Source organism: Opisthocomus hoazin, chromosome 8 (assembly GCF_030867145.1).
Source record: "Opisthocomus hoazin isolate bOpiHoa1 chromosome 8, bOpiHoa1.hap1, whole genome shotgun sequence".
Classification (NCBI taxonomy): Eukaryota; Metazoa; Chordata; class Aves; order Opisthocomiformes; family Opisthocomidae; genus Opisthocomus; species Opisthocomus hoazin.
In genome coordinates, this window is record NC_134421.1 from 22,009,682 (window position 1) to 22,030,423 (window position 20,742).

The following is a 20,742-nucleotide window of genomic DNA, read 5'->3' on the forward strand; positions in this document are numbered from 1 at the left end:
GCACAGGGGTGCAGACCCAGAACTGCTGTATGAGGGTGGTGTGGCCCCAGTGATGTGCTGACTCCAGAGACAGACTGGGATAAATCAGCAAAGTTAACAAATGAACAGGGAAAACTTGCTGGGAAACACGTTCTTGACCTTATTATGCAGCCTCTGGGGTCTCCAGCTCAGTCCTCCAGGGTAGAGCAGAAAATTGCTATTTGTATGGCATCCTACATGGTATAATGACTGGTTTGTATTTTATTAAAGGAGAGCTGCCAGTGTCTGGGATGGAGGGATGAGTGTGTTTACTGTCTTGGCAGCACTGAGACCAGGCTCACCCCATTGCGTTGCACGGCTGCAGGGTGCAGCGCGGCTCTGAAGCTGTGTCCGGGGCTGTCGGGCACGGCTGGAGCGATACTGGGCAGCTGGGGACAGTGGCTGAGAGCCCGCAGCCTCTGGGAATTACAGATAGGGCTCATGTTTGGCATCACTGTTTTCAAGTAGCCATAAAAAGAAATGTTTGTAACATTTTAGAGCCTGAGCGGGAATACTGGCTCCATTGAAATCAGCAGCAGAACTCCCCCTGAATTCCACACAGACAAGATTTAACTCTCTCAGTGCAAAGGCACTCAGGGTTATTGATTTCCTCGCTGGGATTTTCTTTGCTAGAACTACAAGCATCAGTCATGTGCATTAAATGGGGATAGATAAACAAGAAAAGTTGAAAATGAGAAGAGGAAAGTCTGCAGCTGCATCTAGCATAAATTGTTTCCATTTACACATTTCCTTCGCTGCTTTCATCTGAATCAGGACAAACAGAGAATTCTCTGAGATGTGATTTACGTAATAACAAGAAACCCAAAAATGCTAGTTTTTACTGATAATTCTCAGCCCGGCATTTTCCATCGTCTCCATTAAAAGAAAATCAATGTCTCCGCTCTGGATGTTTCCCTAGGAGTTTTCTTTCCATATCTGAAAGCATCTGCTGTTCACAAAGCCACTAACGAGTAAATGTGATCAGAGTGACATAGATTTAAATTTGGGTAAATAACAAGCCTTGGGGAGAGGTGCAGGACCTAATAGTTGGTTTTCTTGGGTTTTTGTTCGTATCTAGTGGACATTTTTATATTAGGAAAGCAGAAAAAACTCTGTATGTTCCTGAAAGGGAGGAAACAAAAAAAAACTTCTGAAATGTGTTGTTATTTATTAATATCCCTCATCAGACTCAACCCTTCCTCACAAGGGGCGTACCGCTCACCAGCCTTGCCCTCTGACCACCTCTCCTGGTTAACCTTCTCCCTTATCTATGTCTTTCCGGCAGAAGATGCTGGAATACCTTTGGGAGGGAGTGTTTGCAGGAGGGTGGCACAAGGCTGCAGCCACAATGTGCTTGCCAGCCCATAGTGTCCGGCACCAGCGCACCTGAGCCCTGCTGTCACCGGCCACTGGTAGTGACCGCGCTTGGCAGGCTGATGGGCCACGCAAGAGCACACTGCCACCATTCAGCTCCAAAACAAGCTCTGAATCTCTTTCCAGGCCAGGACAAAGCTTCCTCCGGCTGGATCCTGGCAGCTCTGGAGAACAGCCAGGTCCTGGCCAGGACCGATGCCAGCAGTGGTGGGGTTGGCAGAGGTGGCAGCCAACAGGCAAAGCCCGCGGGCAGGAGAGCTGGCAGCACAGGGGTCATTATTTCCAGGATCCGTGAATCCTGGTGAAATAAAAGGGAAGAATTCATCAGCTGAAGTGTGTCAGCCACATCGTTTGGGAGGAGTGGATTTAGGGAGAGGAGGCTGTGGTCCTCGTGAGTGGCGCTGGCAGGCTCGCACGCTGCCTCTCGCCAGGCATCCCACAGCACCTCCTGGCAAGAAACGATGGTCGCCCTTCCCTGCCACACACCTCCTTGCTGTCTGTAGGAGGCTGGCCGGCGTTCCAGGTAGCGTGGGTGGTTGTCAGCAGGGCATCAGGGCAGCTTGGGGAGGTTTTAAGCTGCTGCTGGGAGCAGCGCATCAAGCTGTTAGGCTGTGTCACCCCCTCAAACACTCATCAAGTGACTGACTGAACATTGCTTATAAATATTGTGGTTCATCAAGCCTGCAGTGGCTATTCAGTGAAGAGCTGTTTAACTATTTAGAAAGTTTAACTTTAGTTAGTTTAGTAAGTTAAATGTACTGCTAATTAATACATGTGTCATAAATGTGTCATTTTATGCCAATGGTAGTTATATGAAGTACATACTGTTTCTGATGTCACGCTGTAGGCAGCTAGACCAACAAGTTTAAAATAAACTTCTTCAAGAAAAGTAGTAGTTTTTATCTAATGCTCTCAATTTCCAATTTGAGACAATATTTAACTATTCAATCAGACTGAAGTTATAATAAAGACTGGCTGATAAGTATTTGTCTAAACTCCAGAAGCCCCGACTTTTCTTTCTTTCTTATCTCGGTTTTCTCGACTATCAGCTTGCTGTCACTAATTGCCACACCTCATCACTTTTCCACTAGGAAGCATCCTGGGACTGATAGGAGCAAAATATTTGGAAATCTGAGCTTTATTTGTTAAAAAATACACCCATTTTTTAACATGGGGAGGGAAGGTTAACAAAGGGTCCCCTGCGTGTGCATCACCTGCAGAACTGCCGGTCCCTGTGCTGGGCCACACCGCGTACCAGCAGCAGCAACCTCCGCTTGAAGTTAATGCTGAATTACCACTTCACACCCGTAGGGTCCGGACTTCCTATGGAAAAGGGCATGGGGACCAAGGGGGGGCACTTTTTGCGCACACTTGGAGTGGTGGTGGATTTCCTGCTCCTGCCGCTTGCGGAGGGGGAAGACCGTCAGGAGAACCTGGTGCGTGCTACCAGGGGATGCTCCCGTCGCCATCCCAACCCCAGCCCCACAGCCACAGGGCTGGCTGACATCCTCCTTTCCGCTTCCCTTGCTGCATTTCTCTGCCCAGGTGATATACCGAGCCCTGTCACCGCCCTACGCTGTGGAGGACCCATACAGCGCGGAAGCCCAGGCGCAGCTGAAGATCACCAACCTGCGACTGCGACTGCTGGAGTGGCAGGGCTGCCCCTGCCTCCCGCCTGACCCGAAGCCCCGGACCCCACAACCCCCGCCAACCCTGCACTACGCCGTCTACGACTTCATCGTGAAGGGCAGCTGCTTCTGCAATGGCCACGCTGACCACTGCGTCCCCGTTGATGGATTCAAGCCCGTCAAGGCAGCCGGCATTTTCCACGTGGTACGTACATGCACCCGACAGTGTCTGCATTGCAGAAAAGCAGAGTTTTAAAAATAGTAGGGAATGGTATACAGTGTGGTATAGGTCCAAGTGTATGGTATTTGGCATGTGATGCCCTGAATTCCAAGCACAGTGAGCAAAAGCAGTATTTACTAAGGAGGTGGTCTTGTGTCAGGCTGAGGTGCTCTACTTCCCTTGTGCCTTAGCGTAGGCTCCACCAGGACCTTCATCCTTCAGGAGTGCTCCACAGTGGTTTATTTCTTTCAGGTGGGTCCTTAAAAAAAATTAAAATTGCTGACTCCCTTCTTCCCCAAAAGCTAACTTACAATAACACAATGTCTAAAAGATAATAAATTAAGGGTATTTTGATGACAGAGAGGGAGGAGAGCTTCCCTGAATGTACTAGGGATCTTGTGATTGCCGTTGCTTCTGGAGGGTCCTCAAACAGTGAGCTGGCTCATGAACTGAGAGAAAGGAGAGCTGGGGTTTGCCTCTCGCTCCCAGGCTTTCCGTTGCACTTTGCAATACTTTTCTCTAGATAAAAACTCTGTGCTCCAGTTTTGAGGGGACCCCCATCACAAGAGCTCTAAGCTCGAATCCCTTGGGACCCACCAAGACCTAATCCCTTGTCCTCCCACGTCCCAAAGAAGTGAGAGCTGCTAACCCGCTGGGGAGGTGGTGGGCACAGCAGTGGCCGACATGTTTGACACCTGCACCCTGACAGTCTGGGGACACTCGCTGTCCCCAACATATCTTGTCCTTTCTGCCAGTCTTGGCTGGCTCTGACAGAGCTGGCGTTGCTGGCAGAGGAGCAGTAGGGAAAGCCGCGGCAGTCAAATATATTGCGCTGAATAATGTTAGAAAGGGAAAGATCATAAAAAAAATGTAAGGCAGTTACTCGAGGTAAGGAGGCCTGGCATCTGTCCAGCTCTTCAGGAAACTCTCATTTTGCTTAAATTATGGTCTCAGACAAGAAGCAGACAGCATGTTTCCCTTCTAATAGAGCTAGTCTTGCGAGATTTTGAAAATATACCAATTTGAAAGCGTGCAGTGGTATGATTGATAAGGCTGCTTCAAGTAGCACAGTTCTGCTTTCCACAGATGTTCCCTGAGTGAAAGTCTTTGAAAGGAGCTGTTTGCTCAGGATTATTTTGGTGGGATGCAATTGCACAGGAGCGTGCCCCAGAGCACTGCGGAGAGTTATAACAGAGCCTGCAGCCAAATCTGCTTCCGGTACAGCCGTAGCCTGTGGACACCGTAGTGCGCAGGTAACAGGCAGTGCTATGGGAAGGAATCAAGTGCCAAAACTGCACTGGAAACCAAAGCAAGAAATAGCAACAAGCGCCTGTGCCAGCCCCAAGGGGACTGGAAATTCAACTCTGGTGATAAATGTGTATGTGGCAGGAGTCCCAAGGGTGACGTTTCTGCAGCGAGGCTGACTCATTTTACTGTGCCTTACAGCTTATTTCACATGTCCCATAAGGGATGTGCCTGTGTAGGGCTGATGTAGCCCCGTGGTTTGCTGGGCGGGTCGGGGAGTGGTAAGATGTTTCCTCTCCCAGTACCGCTTTTTCCATTATAACACTGGGGCAGCTGGGGCTGAGCCCAGTCCATGTCAGACTCCTGCCTGGCACGAGGCTGCTGCAGTTTGGGGACTGTGGTGGCATGCCACTCGTGCCTACCAGGCTGGGGTTTGCCAGTGTGTTGCTTCAAGATGGGAAGAGAGGATTATTGTGTAGCAAGACACATGCAATGCGGGGGGGTATAGCAATATCTTGTGTAGCAAGACACATGCATGAATGAACAGAAAAGGCATGAAAGATTGAGGGGTCTGTGGATGCTTAGCTGAGAGAAGTCAGGGAAGCTTCTGAAAAGAGAGTAGGATTTCAAAGAGCAAGCATTTTTGTACATTTCACCTGGGACATTGGCCCAGCTCGCTGCCACCGGATTCCTCCCATTGGAAGCATTTTTTTCTTGAGGGCTGAGCCATGATGTGCTGAAAAGTTGACAGTTTTGAAGGTAAATATTCTCGGTGGCTGAAGGGAGGCTAGAAGTCCAGCTTGGCCATGAGATAATATTGACCTGAGACATCCTCAAGGTGTGAGGGTGGGATGTGAATAGGGTGGATAAAGATGTGGATAAAGAGGGGCTCCTTCCACCCCAGCAGAAGCCGCTCTAGCTCCGTTCACTGCGAGGGATAACCTCCTTTATGATCCCTCTGAACCGAGTCAAAGCAAAGGTGGGCTTTACAGGGGCCAAACACTCACTGTGAGAAAAAAACATTTCACATTAACCCCAACAGCAAAGAGCAATAGCCAGGGCCTGATAAGCGAAGAGGTATGGTTCTGTGCCCTCACCACCGCCCAGCTGCAAAACTCTCTGTGATGCCCCTCTCTGTAGTGGTCACTGTGTGGATACCACAGAGTAAAGCTTGCTGGCAATTCCCCTGCCCACCCATTCTCCCAAAGGAGAAAGGAATTTATGTAGGAAAGCTCTGGGTTTGTTTGAGTATCAGAAATGCCATCTCAGCCGTTAGGTGAATTCTGAATATACAGGTGGGACTCCTGCTCTAGGGGAGGGTATGTCTCCATGAGCTGCAGGGGAAGTCTACAGAGGAGACCTGGCTGCCTTCCAGCAATGGCAAGGAATGCTCCTCGTGGGTAGCATGGTCCTGACCGCCCCTCGTTATACACTTGTGTGCAACAAACAGCTGTCAGGGTGATACTGATGCACTTCCTTCTCCTCCTTGCTCCTCCCAAATTAGTTCAAAGGGTCACTAGACAAATCTCACCAGCGACAGTCCAATGCATGCCCAGCAAAAAAAGTACGTGGAGAAACGCACCTCACACAGTACCGTGTAAAGCAGTTGGATCCATTTGTGCACTGCACTACACAGTGAACCACCAATGCGAGTAGAGAAATGGATTCACATACACAGGAGATTCCTCCTGAGTTTCAGTGGCCATGAGAAGACTGGGGCTTTTTGGCTGATTTGTAGTAGAGGAACTTCTCACCCCTTGCCAGTACTTCTGCACATGGAGCTACTGCAGTGCGTGCTTGGCCTCTTACCAGCTAAAGCATTCCCGTGGCCCACTTGCAACTATGGCAAGGGTCATGAAAGAGAGGATTGGCCTGGAGGTAAGTAGGATCTTGCAATTTAGGACTCCAAAGTGGGGAAAGCAAACCCAGAGATATCTCATCTGGGCTGTGCAGTTCTGTCTCAAGGTGAGGGCAGGAGTTCATCCATCTCAGAGACTCCTTGCCCCTCACTGGCTGCACAGTCTTGCAAAAGCTAGCTGGTTTTCATGGTTGGCCTGAGTCATCAGTATTAGAGGGCTGTGTCCTTGCTGGGACTTCCTGCTTTTACCCCTATGATATCAGACCCCACTATCAACTGATGACTATCTCATTGATAATCCAACATTATCAACTATCTAATGTTTCTCACTCCCTCCTTCCTTTCCTGTCCCTCACTCCCACTAGTGCAGCCCTGTCTGCACATCTTTCGCCTGAATTGAACAGAGTGAGAACAAATCAAATGGTCTGGTTTTGTTCATCCTCTCGTTCTCTTTTTCCCTCAATGACAGTTTTAATAATGTGATAGCGCAGCTATCTTTCCTCTGAAGAAAGAAAGTGGGAAACTAGAACCTAGGCATGAAGAAGCTTCAAAGGACTCAAGACGTGCCCAGAGTGGTTTCGGTTTGGTGTGGTGCTGCTGCTGTACCGAAACCGTACTGCTGCAGTTACACTTATACTCTTCTTTAGTAGTCCAAGGTGCTCTGTCAGTGGAAGTCAAGGACTTTTCTGGGAACTGGGCTTTATTTTCCAGGCTGAACAGACAAACCAGTTCTGGAACTTGATCAGTGAATGTATCTGAACTTGATTTCTGGCAGCAGCCTGACAATTAGGCACCAAACCCTAGATATACCTCACAATTTGAGGCATGCAGCTGATGTACACAGGTTAGCTAGCTGATCTCCCTGGGCTCTTTCCATTGTTATAGAGGAGTGCAGGGGATACACTATGGCTGGGGTCTCGGGTGGACTGAGCTACCATGCTGAAGCACTTCTGTATAGTCGGGCAGGGTGACTATTCCTCCCCCTTCCCATGTGGACAACCCAGTAGCTGTTATAAATTTTTATCGTGCTACTGGCATCAAAAGGTGCTGAAGGTCTTCTCCAGCACCACTGACAGAAGCCTATTGTACAAGGAATTTTAAAGAAAACACCAGACGGCCCCCTCACCCTGGACAACAAGCTTTGTATTCTTTCACAAGAACAAGATAGGACATGAGAATTTTCTCATGCATAAATTTGGTTGTCTGGTGCTTTGGGAAAGAATACCTCCCCACATGCTGACAGCAGCCACTAGGCATTGGTTTTAAAATTGGCATAGGGGCTTGAGCACAACAGAGTTTCAAAGCTATCGTTAGAGACTCAGCATGAATACCATGATTTTCCTTTAGGCTGATATCATGCCCATTTCCATGAAAGTGAAAAAAGAAAAGAAGAGAGAAAATACAATTTTAGCAGTTCCAAGAAAGAAACTCTATTAAAAGCAGTTGCCCCTCCCAGCTATTTAGCCTGTTTAGGCTATCAGGTCTTTGGGATATTGATTTTCTTTTGGTGTGCATTTGTGTTGGACTCTATATAGTGGGTGACTTCTTGCAACATAAAACAATTCATAACAGGTGACTGAAAGCATTTTTCCCTCGACGCAGCCATTCTTTCTAACTGCCCAACATTTTGGAACATGATAAATAGGGGGAAAAGTATTTTATAGGATTTGACTAAAGAAAAAACGGCACGTATTTGCAATCTGAAAGGAAGCGCTGGAAGGTTATAATTCAGCAACAAAAGGCTCTGGAAGGAAGCATGCCCTAGCAACTGTCTTTTATAGAGAAATCAGTCGCTCATTTATCTTACACAAGTCAACTTTTGTAACACTGTTTGCATTGTGCCCTCTAATGACTGACGTTGCGAGCGGGCTGTCGAGCTAAGAAGGGAAACAGTGTGAAAGTGAACTGGGATGTAAAGACCCCATGACAAAATGAAAAATGGTATGAGAAGGCTTTGCCGCTTAAATGAGTCAAGAGCCGTGTGAATCCTTAAAGCAGTGAGACGTACTGGGAATTGTGTTTGTGTACTTAGCAATGCTCCAGAATGACCCACGTGGGTACACCTTACAGTTACATGTAAATCGAGGTGAATGAAAAGGGAGGAAGAAATGTGTTTTTTCCCTTGTCGATGCGTGGGGGTCACATTCTGCCTTTGGAAAGGTGCCCAGGCGCCAGAGAAATCCCTGACGCCGGGTACACCATTTTGCCACTCTACCTTGGGTCCCAGCAGAGCTGCTGGGCTGGTTTCTCAGCTCCAGCTCCCGGACGCTCTCTGGCTTCACGAGGAATTTGCAGGGCACCGTCTTGCATCTGGCCCTCCCACAGCTCTTACAGGCGTTAATTTTGCCTGGTGCAGACAGTCTGTTGGCTGTTTTTTGCCTGCTGCCACTTCTCTTTTCCTTCTATTATCTCTTCTTCACATCCTGTCTTTCTCCCATTTTCAGCTGTCACAGTATTTCTTTATAACTAAAAAAATACCTGTCTGCCTATGGGCTGCAAGAAAGGGCTTGCTAATATGCACTTCTTTTGTTGTTTCCGATGCAAAAAAAATCTTTCCTGTCATGCTGAAATTATGCAGAAGAAAAAAGAGAATTTCTTCAATGGGATAAAGCTAGGATGAAAAGATGTTTAAAGCAGAGCTGGTTTGGGTGGTAATCGTTATAATGCTATAGAAAGATAATAAATACATTAGCCTGAGGCAAACACTTAGTTCCGACTTTCATTAAATTTCTGGCAAAAAGGAATAGAAGGAAAAAGGTATTAACTGAACAGTTGCACTGAGAAACAGGTTATTAAAGAGTCCATTTCTCTCCCCTTGCTTGGTTCATGTGGGCCATTTAGCAGTTTAGCTTGTTCATTAGCAAGTCTGCGTCCTGCTTTGCCAGGCGGAGAGGGGTCGGGGCCACCACGGGACGTGAGGACACCTTGCAGAGACAGTTTTCTCGAGGTCCAGCCTGTCTGAGTAGCACCATTGCAAAGGCTCGGTACTGTGGGAACTGGGAACCCAGCTGCCTTTTCCAAAGCTTGCTCCCAAAGACCAGAGCCTCGGCAGCTGCATCCAATGCAGAATTGGGGTCAGCCAGGCTGTCATGTCCTGTGCCCCCATGGGTGCTCACCCAGACACGTGTCCTGCTGAGATTACACATCCCCGGCCCCACAGCAAGCAAGGACGCACAGGTTTGCAAAGTGTGCGTGGCAGGCTGGGCTACAGAACGGCCATCCCAGCCCACGCCGAGCTGAGCGGAGGGGGCGCAGGACCCACAGTGGGATCTGGGCTTGGGAGGGAGCATCTGATGGAGACGATGACACATCTGGTTGTGATAAAGCCTGGAGGAAAGGAGACTGTGAAGCAGACCCCTTACGATAAGGAGTGGGAACGCGTGGCTCTTCCTGGCCCAGGCACCCACGAAGCAGTCATTGCTGGCCTCAGGAACAGGTTTCCAGCCCTGCCAAGTCCACTGGGGAGCCTGCACCCACAGACATCTGTGCTGATCCTGTGCTTGCCGTTCTGCAGAACTCAGAATTGCACCATTCTGTTATTTTTTAAGCTTTTCAGCCAGACTGTTCATTTCCTTTCCCCCAGATGCATCATACATTTACAAGCAATCAGTACAAGGAGCGTCATGCCCTGCTCTGCCTCAGGAGCTTTCTAAACAACTGCTGGCTTGATTTGCACCATCTCCAAATTTGGCTTTTTTGCAGTACTCCTCGCCAAGAGCCCGCAAACTTGCCATTGCTGCAGCAGGATGAAACGCCCCACCACAGGCTTCTTTTTAATTATTTTTTTTTAAGTTGAAAAAAACTCTTCTGTAGTGTTCACATACAGATTAAGAAGTTGGCACACAGCTATTCAGTGGTTTACTTATTAGCTCTGTGTGCCAAATTAATGGCTGCACATCAGGGTCTTGGGATATCCATCCTTTTCTCCTTTATTTTCACCCACCTCCCCCTGTCCTGGCAATGTGACATGCTCTATTATACGGTGTTGGGGCTTTCAGAAAATGCAGGCTCTTACGCCTTGGGACCGTGAATGCTCCTCGACAGGGAGTTTTGCCTCGCTCTCTGCTGGTGTCTTGGGATGCCTAATCCTTTGAGGGTTTCTTAGGTGCTGCTGAGTTTCAGAGTCATATATTATTAATGCTGAGCAGCCGCTGGCTGATTGATTGAGTCCCCATTGATTCTTTGTGCGACTTTGGCAAGGGGGGAGCTGAATTTGAGGGGTGAAGCTGCAGGCTGTGGGCACAGGCAGGGGGAGCACACATCCCCGCAGTAATCCCAAGAGACCCCGTGTCTGAGACATACCTCTGTTTCCAAGTCTTGTCCCACATCCTTCTTACTTTGGCATCATGATTGCCAAGGCACCAAGCGACCACCTGGTTTTGACCATGGCTCCCTCAGGTCACCTTCCCCTCCTGATCACACATGTCCCAGGTTTGGTGGGTCCCTCTACCCTAAGAGCTGGGCCAGTCTGGCAAGGAACAAGCTGAAGGATTTCTCTGGCTACAGATGTGGTTCAGGCTACTGCAGTCCATTTAGCGCTAACCACTCAATGACCGAAGGACTTGCAAGAAGCCCCTACAAAAAAAGACATCAAAGAGTTAGGGCTTCATCAAAACCACCAGAAGATGACCACTTGATTAGTACAAGTTTAACAAATTTCTGTTTTCATGCAAGTGCATGCTTTCAAATGTGTGTAAAGTAGCTCTGTAACATTGGTGTGTGTGTGGACTTTGCCTAAAAAATATAGGAGAGACAAATTTTCTTGCTGTGTTGATATAGTAAAACAAGGTATCTGAGAGTTTGAAGAACGTTTTGCAAGTGGCAGCAAAAATGAAAATTTGAAAACGCAAGACACACTTTGAGAACTAAATATTCCTCTGCAAATTTGTTTTGTTTCATTTCAATGTTTGCTTCTCATTATTTTCAAACGTTAGCACACATTTAAGCATATGTCAATACAATAAGCCAGACAGACCAACTAGTGTCTGCGGTGAGACCAACTGGTATCTGTGATGAGGCCAAAATAGCGCAGAAAGAGATGTTATCTTAGTATTTGTGCTTTAGCTTAGATGCTTGCGCTTTCTGCCTGACTCCATCTGTATCCGTCTATTGCTCATGCAGTCCAGTTGCTGTACTGTGTTTTGCTTATCCCTGCTTTGACGATCCAGACATTTTAATAAAGCAGGAAAGCATCACTTGAAAAGTTTTTGAAAGATTTTCCAGTTTGCATTGCTGCTGAAAAGTCTTTTAAGTACCTTCAGGGTCAGTTTGGGAGTTTTATCTGTGCTGGTTACATCTGATCTCTGTGAAATAGCGGCTGAAATCTATTAATTAAAAAAAAAAATCCGAAAGTCATCATGAGCAGGAGTGTGTGTAGTGTGTATGCATTCACCTACGTAACAAGCAGGAGCTGTTTGCAATGTGCTCAAGGTCCTCTTCTATTTTGTTTACTGGTTGGGTTTTTCACAGGAACCCTTTTCATGGCAGGTCTTGGCAGCAAGTCGTACAGTTAGGAACAGCACACTTGTAAAACCGCAAGTTAAACAGAGTGGAAGGTAGCGTTTTCCAGTAGCAGTTAAAGCTGTGCCCCAGCTCCGGGCCGGATCACCAGCCACCCCAACCACCCTGTGTTGCTCCGGATGCCCAAAGCAGCCAGCAGCTGGTGCGGTTCCCCAGCTCCGTGGGTTTTATGGCCAACCTGTGGCACGAGCACAGGGCCACGCTGGCAGGGCAGGCTGAGGTCTCTGGTTCGTTACCGAGCAGCAGGAGAAGCCGAGTCATGCTCAGTTTGTTGCCTTCCTTTCTCTGCCACTTTCTCCGTGACTGGCAAAGGAAGGGGCACCAGGGTGGTGAGGCACCGCTCAGCTCGTGTTTCAGCACACGCAGGACGCCAGCCGTACCTCGAGCCTGGCCGTGCATCAGACGTCTGGAGAGGCTTGCAGCTGAGATGCTCTTAGTAAAACTGTACTTAAAAGCAAAACGTTGAGCAGAGTAAAGCTACAAGCACAGGCAGCCACCGAAATAGCTACGGTAGGTAGCTGCCTGCCACGGTCCATGGGAAAGGCAGGGCCTTCAGCCTTGCTGGCAGAGCCATGCTGCTTCCGAGCTTGATTTCATTGCATCCACGGGCTGCTGGGCTGCTCTTGCCCTCTGGCTACGTTCTGTTTTCTATGCATTTGCCAACAGTGTGAGTAATGCCAGCGGCTGACAGGGCAGCTGGCACCAAGCGTGCTACGCTGGCTTTTCATCTCTAATTACCCCCTTACATTAGGCTGTCTAGCTGTTAAATTATCTATCATCTGTCATGAACATATCTCAGTATAGTCACTCATGGTTCTTGTGCTATCCTTGGTTCTTCCTTTGTGGGACAAAGATTCTGCCTAGGATGAGAAGATATCTATGTTTCAGGGGTTTGAATTTCTTTTTTCTCATATTTATTTACATTGATGATGGCTAGGCACACAGAGGTGGATGCTGAGGTTGTGGGTGCTATTCCTGCAGTACTGCAAAGGTGTATTTGTGTTTGGGAGGGAGAAAAAGAGAAAGGTTTTAGAGTGTTTCCCAAGGATGATTTGCATCTCGGCTTTTTTTAATCCTACCTGGAAATTCATGCTGCAGCTGGAAACTGTCTGCTAAAGATCCTTTTAGATCTCAAAAAATAAAAAATGGTATGATTATCCAATACCATGACATGCAGATCCAGAAGTACTAATCTAATTGAAAGTGTAACTGCAGAACATTTGCCTTTGGCTGAATGGGACATCAAGGCAGACATCGTGCTAGCCCTCTTTCTGGTCTATGTAATAGCATCTAGCTGGTGTGGTATCTGCTGTACATGGGTATTGCTTGTGCCCTGGGGACTCTTTGAGATTTGCTGTGGGTGACCCTTGCTCTTTCCCCTACTAGGTCCATGGGAAATGCATGTGCAAGCACAACACAGCAGGGTCTCACTGCCAGCACTGTGCCCCACTCTACAACGACCAGCCTTGGCAGGCTGCCGACGGCAAAACCGGAGCCCCCAAGGAGTGTCAGTGTAAGTAGCCAGCCGGGAACAGCGTCTCCAGAGCAAAATGCTTCCTCCTTGGGTACCTTTCTCCTGGGTTTCCATGCGGCAGCTGACACTGGGGTGGTGGGCAGGTGCTTGTGGAGCAGCTCAGTGAGTGGAGTGCCAATGCCACGCTCCTGCCCGGCGTCCACGGCTTGTTTGTATGGTGGGGACGGCCCTGTTCACACAGCCCCTCGCTTGGAAATCCTCACAAGACCGTGTTGTCTGTTGGTTTGGCCATTCTATGGGACCCAAGCACATCTCCCTGAGACAAGGTCTTCTGCTGTGGGCAGACTGCAGCCTGCCGGGGTGCCTTGGAGGCTACAGGGGGCCAGCATTGTCCCCTCCATGGGCACTGCTGACAAACACGTTCATAGGAGGTATGGTCTTCTGCTGCTGGGCATGGGCTCTGCTCACACCCTGGGCACTGGGGGCAGCAGGAGCTTTGGGCTCTGGGGAGGTTTGAGGATTGCTTCTGCAGTGCTGGGGAGGGATGCTCGGGGGGAGTGCAGTCTGGAGGGTACCGCAGAGGTCACGGGGCAATCTTCAGTGACAGCAGCAGTCTAGCTGGGAGGGTGCTGAGGATTAACCGCACCACCCTAGGAAGGTTTGCAGGCATGCTGAGCACTGTCCTGGTGTGGCTAGGATGCTATCAACACTTGAAGCTAGCATCAGCCTGCCTCTATGCTGTCCTACCTTGCTGTAGTACAGATGTTCCCCAAAGGAGTGACAGTGAGTCCCTGTTCCCACCATCAGTCTTTGACGAGCAGGGGTTGGAACAGATCTCACTTGGCCCCTGACCTCAGGCATGTGGATATCGAGACTTCCTCCACTGCCAGCACAGGGAAAGGGAGATGCCTGCCCTCTCTCACACACCTCCCGTTCACCTGCCTTTTTCCTCCGTCAGCTGTAAGGAGCACCCCACATGGCAGATGCTCTACAGGGCACCGCTGTTTTCTAAAGCAAGGAGGGAAGGATCGTGCCCCAGCAGGAGCAGTGAATGTGGGAGGTGTGCCTGCACCAGCCTGGCCACGTTGCTGTCCTTGTGCTGGGAAACCCATACTGGAAACAAAAAAATGAAAGAAATTATTTTGTTTTAAATGTCAGCTCTAGAGGCTGGGAAACGTGGATGAAAACGTGGTGATACTTCATGCATTTGAATGAATAATGGGTTCACATATCAAGTCTCCCATTCCAAAACGTGGTTTGGGTTTTTGTCTCTCTTCTATGAAACAACATCTTACACTGCCGTAATGAGTCCTTCTGTTCCCTTTGGCCTCACCCCAGCGTGCAAGTGTAACGGGCATGCCGACACGTGTCATTTTGACATGGATGCATGGCTGGCATCGGGCAATCGCAGCGGCGGCGTCTGTGACAACTGTCAGCACAACACAGAAGGGCAGCACTGCCAGCGCTGCAAGCCGGGCTTCTACCGGGACCTCAGGAAGCCCTTCTCTGCCCCGGACGCCTGCAAACGTAAGTCAGCGACCTTCTACTAGTAAAATGCTTCTCAAGTGGGAGCGTGTCAAAGTAAAGGTGAGACCTTCCTCCCCCTGTTGCAGCTGTCTTCTTGCTTCAGTGAAGGACAGGATGCTCTTTGAATTCCCTTTTTGATGCTGTTTGCGAAAAACAGTGGTGCAGTTTGCAGGGCAAAAGCCTGCAGATGCTGTTGACAAATCTATCTCAAGGACCCCGTAGCTTGGGGGCAGGGGAAGAGAGATGATTCATTGACTTTCTCATGCTATTTTTGGAGAGCAAATGCTGCATCATGTTTGCATGTTGTCCTTGTTTGGCGATTGCCGCAGCCTCAGAAGCAGGGTGCCTCAGCCAACAGGGGGGCAGCCGAGAAATAGCATCACCCACCAGTGCGTGTTCACAGCAGCAGCAGGTGGGTATGGAGGGAGAGACAGGAACCTGACTTCAGTGATATTCCAGAAGGTGTGACACCGAGAAGGCCAGGCCAGAGGCAATGACTTGGCCACATGTGAAATTAAATATTTCCCAAGCGCAAAAGCAGTGATCCAAAAGCCACGCTCTCCAGGGACAGCTGTGAGGACGGTGACTCACCATGGGGGACTCCGGATCCCCAAGCCACGCTGAGCACATTACACAGGTCAGCTAAATATAGGGTGCAGGCATGCTCTCTGCTCTGTGCCTACAGCCACCCACCAGCTTCAGCAGTTTTCTCCTCACTGAACCAAATCTGGAGGAGGACCTTCACGGGTGGCAGAAAAAAATCAGACTGACACCCTGTTTGAGTCTTTTGGGGGCTACACTAAGCACACCTCTCTCCTCCAAAGGAGAAGGACCTGCGTTTAAAGGAAGAGAAACCCTTCTGGGGTTGGGAGCTGCACTCGGGGCTGGGAGGGTGTGTGTGGTTTCACTTTTGTCTGCGGGGTCGAATGGGGAACAACCACATCATCCTGCTCCATCCTTGTGAGACTCCCAGCAGCCCCCCAGCCTGTCGCAGAAGTTCTCCTCCTCTCCACCTTTCACTCCTTGCAAGGAGGAGCAGCAACAGCTGAATTGCCTGTTCCACAACTCTAATTCTCTTTATGAAAACAGAATTGACCACAGTATTCTTGTGTAAATAATTATTTCACTGCTGTAGTATGTACACAAAATAGTTTTTTTAAACAGTTGATTTAATGACTTTTTAAAGTTCCTTTACCTACTTGTGTCCATCAAAGCTCCAAGTCTCCTCTCCGAAACATCAGATACTTTCCCTCCGTAATTATTGCCAGGCAACAAACTTTGGTTTTGGAGTCTCATTATTAAAAAAACAGGTTTAAATCTTGCACTTAGACCCAAAGCATGGGCTTGAGGGGTTTTTTCTGTCATAGATTCAGCTTTGCTAATTGAAAAAAAACCCCTTGGATTAACTGACTCCTGGTAGATAACACAGGACGAAAGACTGAAATAAATTCTGTATGGGACCCTCAGACTCCGAAATGTGCTTTTACTGGGATTGTGCTAGATTCAGTAAGGTTGTAATTCCTGATGCTCTTTATGTGCCAGCTCCCATCAGGGAAAAGCATGCACTTTTCTGAGGCCAAAGAAGCCAAGTCACGCTTTGGCACTGATTTCAGTGAGGTCTTCTGGACACCTAAAAATAATGCCCTTCACCTTTGAGGTGGTAGGAGAGGCTGCCAACTCCTGTCGTGTCTCATGCAGCTCGTCAGGGAGATGGAGTTTCACAAGAGACCCATCGTACGGTTTTCCTGGTGCTGAAATGCCCAATCCAAACCCTGTGGCTGTTTGGAGGGTCTGAGAGGAAGTCAAACGGCACCTCCTGGGCTGGCCAGCACGGAGCCTTCTTCCTTGCAAAGCCAGATGCAAATGGAGGTCTTTGGATGTACCACTGCAAAACAGCCATGGCTCGAAGGGAAGGCTGCCAGCAGTGTGCGTGTGCCTGTGTGCAAGTTAGACCAGCACTGATGAAGTCAGGCATTACATCACAGCATTAGGTATATGTTAACCGAATCCCAGGAGACTTCATTAAAAAGTTTCTCCCAGCCCTTCTGGACAGGAGGAAGCTGTGGAGGTGAAGTGATTAATGGGTATTTTTGATGACGTATGCTGGTGCTTGGTCCTCCCGGCTTTATGCATTCATCTCTAAAGCACGGGTCTGTGGCATTCCACTTGTATTCACGAAATCTGGTATTTAAAGGCCAGAGGTAATATGTATTTGACAAGAACTGTAAGGTAGCCTTGAGTACAGTGAGCAAAAGTCTACATTCATTTACCTTCTGCATCAAGTACATCTACTTGGTTGTTCTTTTTTTTTTTTTTTTTGTATTCATGAATTACATGGAGCATGGAGTACTCCAGTATCTCAGGGAGACAACTTTCCTCAGCATAAACTGGGATCCACAAAAATGTAGAGATTATCTGAATGCTTTCCTTTCAGAGACCCTATCACTACAAACACACAGATTATTTCTCTCTGGGGTTTTCACACCCTCACAAATGTCCTCCCTAAGAACCCTTCACCATTTCCCATCTGGTCTCCTGCTGCTGGGGCTGCTCCCTGCACGTGGGGACCAGGCATCCGATGGGCGACCCTGGCATCTTTCAGGACCACGGCAAATGACTAATGACTGTTAAATTGAATTATATAAGACCGATTACAGCCTATGCCTGCCACATTTCCAAGGACCGTGCCATGGTCTGCAATAACAAGGGACATGCATGGTGCCCTGTTACTCTTTCAGGGAAGGCCACAGCATTGCTCAACCACAGGGGAGCATTGAAAATTTAAAAATACCAGGGTCAAAGTAAATAAAGCAGCTCTTAAGCCATAATCTTTAAGGATACTTTAAAGATTCTTGTAGGCAAAGAGTGTATATAATATTTGCTCAGGAGTAGGTGTGTACCCTATAAAGCGAGTTATTCTGCCATTTAAAACAGCAATCTGATGACTCTTTCCCCCCACCATACCTATTGGTCCTTTTCGTTACAACCCTCATGAAGTTCTAAGCCTCAACTACAGTATAACTTTGGACAATAAATCGGGCTTTATAATTGCCATGTTTATTTTTGCTTTTCAACTGTAGGTTTTTGAGGGTAAATGTTTGTTATTTCCAAAGGTTAGATTGCAGCTGAAGAAACCACAACAGTATCGCCAATCCAGAGCGGGGAAATCCAGGTCCATTGGAGTCTCGTTCCCTGGGTTTCGATCCCAATCAGTGTATGCGATCCTGGGACGGGCAGCTGTTAATTCATATGTGTGTGGAAGTCACATGCAAAATATTGCTATGTAGTACAGGGTGGCAAATTGGCATTTTGAAGATGCTGCTTTACGAATCTGAAAGAAAGCAAGAAGATCAAGTTTGTGGAAGGTTTCTCTTGGTCCCAGGCTAGTGGTGCCCAGCCAGCCCTTCTCCCACTGGAGCTCCCTCGGCCGTGGACACTCCCAGCCTCGCCGGTGGAGTGGCCACAGTGCATGAGACAGGCATTGTCCCGAAGCCTCGCACTGAGAGTCTCGTGCTCTGCGCCTGTGTGTCCACCATGAAGTGCCATCCAGCACCGTCTGTAGCTGCTCTGTTTGCTGCTCGACTGCTCCTCTCACCTTCCTGGGGGGCATCTCCTACTCCCTGTGCTACAGTGAGGTGCAGATTGGGTGGAAGGAGGAAAACAGGGTCTAAAACCAACACTCAGCGCAGCAGGGAGCAGTAGCTGAAGCTGTCAAGTGTTGTATAATCAGTCCTGCAGTCCTTTTCTTCGTGCCATTTGTGTAGTACGGAAGCACTGGTCTTATTTTCATGCATTTCTTTCAAAGTTGATGCAACACACTCACGTTTGAGCTCCATAGTCTCGTTTCTGTGCTCAGTGCGTGGGGATGGGCTGCACTTTGTGTCTCTGCATTGCTCAGCATGTTGCCACTGCAGCACATCCCAAACATTTACTGTGTTGTAGATTTGCCACCCAAAGCATCCAGATTAATGCCACTTAGTGTCATCTTGGGCCTCCACCCAAGATGCAAGACCAAGAAGCCTCAACTCGCCAGCCGCCGTTGGAAAGCAGGTCGGCACCTTGGTAGCCCATAGGGGAACAGCCAGGAAGGACAGGGTCCATGGAGGTGGGTGAGCAGCAAGAAGTAAGAATGACCAACCTTTACAACACATTTCTTTGCAGCTTTTATTACAAAGTATAGCCAACTACATTCTCACTTTTAATTGCCATTTTAATTGCCTGTGAGCTTGCAGCTGTATTTTTCATAATAATCTTTGTACATTTAATATTCTTGCCTCACCGTAGTGTTGTCACTGTCATTAATTTTTTTATTAGGAAAAAATTGTGGGAAAGCATTGCCTAAAACATAAAAAGCTCCAACCCCAGCAGGGTTGAGTGTAAAACTCAGCTGAAACTCAACCGAAAGAGGACCAAATCTCTCTCTGAGCAGTGGGCTTAGCTCACTGACTGCAGGAGAATAGAAGGGCTTTAAGTGCTTGATATTTTCCCTGAAGGGGCTGAGGAATGCCAGAAATGCCCACATCTAGTAGGGAAAGAGAGCATTTGGCTACATGTGTCAGGTGTAAAACACTTCACAGACTTCAGGAGAAAGGTATGCAAGTCTCGGTAAGCATTGTTGAAAACTATGCTATGAAAGGTACCGGAGTTCGCTGCCTGCAGCTAGTTATGCAGTTTGTGGAGAGGCTTTCTAATCTTTTAATTTTATATAATTATATTTGTTTGGGAATTGAAAGGGTGGGGAATATTTGGGGATTACTTTGGCAAAGATTTTGGAATTGTAGTCACCTCCAAGTTAACTGTCAGTATTAATCTGTCCTTTAATATTTTGAAACAACACTCCAGGTATATCAAATTCCTGAAACCACAAAAATGTTGTCAGAGCAAAATTAAATATATGTGGGCAGCAATAAGTCTTTTGAGAGAAAGGAAGGCTGTGTTGCGTGCCGTGGCTTTTGTGCTTTATTGCCTTCACAAATGCAAAATAAAAATATTCATATTAGAATTTGATGAAAATTTTCCCTCTAAATGAAAATTTCCAGGAAAACCAATTTTTATGTAAATTGAGTTTTAGACAAAAGTCTTTCAAGAGGGAATTTTTTGCCGTAATGCACAAGGCTGACCATAACATGTCCTGCTCAGACAACCAAACCTTGTGGGAAGGAGAGCACGAGTCACCCTGCTACTGGTCCTGCAGGACACTGTGTTGCCTGCTGGCCAGGCCACATGGGCAGAGGTTTGGCTCACACTGTTGATAACTGTATTTCTGGTCTTTGGAAAGATGAACATCTTTGGGGGAAAAAAGCTTGTAGTCTTCTACCTGACACAAATCACATTTACGCAAAAGAAAAATCCTAAGAAGTAGGCAAGGAAATCTTCACACCACGTATTTTAGGGCATCGTTTCTAATTTGTGAGAATGGCCATTTCTCCCAGTGTGTCCCGGTACTCTTCCAGTGCATTGCTCTCCTGCCAGAGGAAAAAAAGCACGGCTGGCATTTCTGACATGCACTCTGCAAACCCATGTCCTGGACTATATGCAAAAGCATATTTCTGAGCCATTGGTGTCCTCATTCTTTTTTTTTTTTTCATGTTTTCAAATAATGGCTTTAAAAGAAAATCAGACAGAGACAGACTCATCCTCCACTGTAATTAAAATGACCATTCCGAGGGGTTTTTTTTAACCTCCTGGATGCAAGACAGTTGTTATTACTTTAGAAAGCAGTTATGCTCTGATTCAGTTTTGCAGTGAAGCCCCCACAGTTTCTTTAAATGTCATCGTGAGCCAGGCGCATCCCTGAGTACTTGGTTGGACTGGAGTCCAGATGCTAGAAGGAAGGTAATAAAGGCCTGTTTGGCAAAACATGATGAAAAACCAAGGT

The 20,742-nt window shown here is 47.9% G+C and overlaps 1 protein-coding gene across 2 annotated transcripts in view; it reads left to right on the forward strand.

The window, feature by feature from the left end:
* NTN4 (netrin 4) overlaps nucleotides 1–20,742 on the forward strand; it is a 48,923-nt gene that overhangs the window by 18,444 nt on the left and 9,737 nt on the right. For both annotated transcript variants that reach the window (XM_075428768.1, XM_075428769.1), the window contains exons 3-5: nucleotides 2,938–3,225; nucleotides 13,250–13,376; nucleotides 14,676–14,864. In XM_075428768.1, coding sequence (XP_075284883.1) covers nucleotides 2,938–3,225; nucleotides 13,250–13,376; nucleotides 14,676–14,864 — 604 coding nt within the window. The remainder of the gene's footprint in view (nucleotides 1–2,937; nucleotides 3,226–13,249; nucleotides 13,377–14,675; nucleotides 14,865–20,742) is intronic.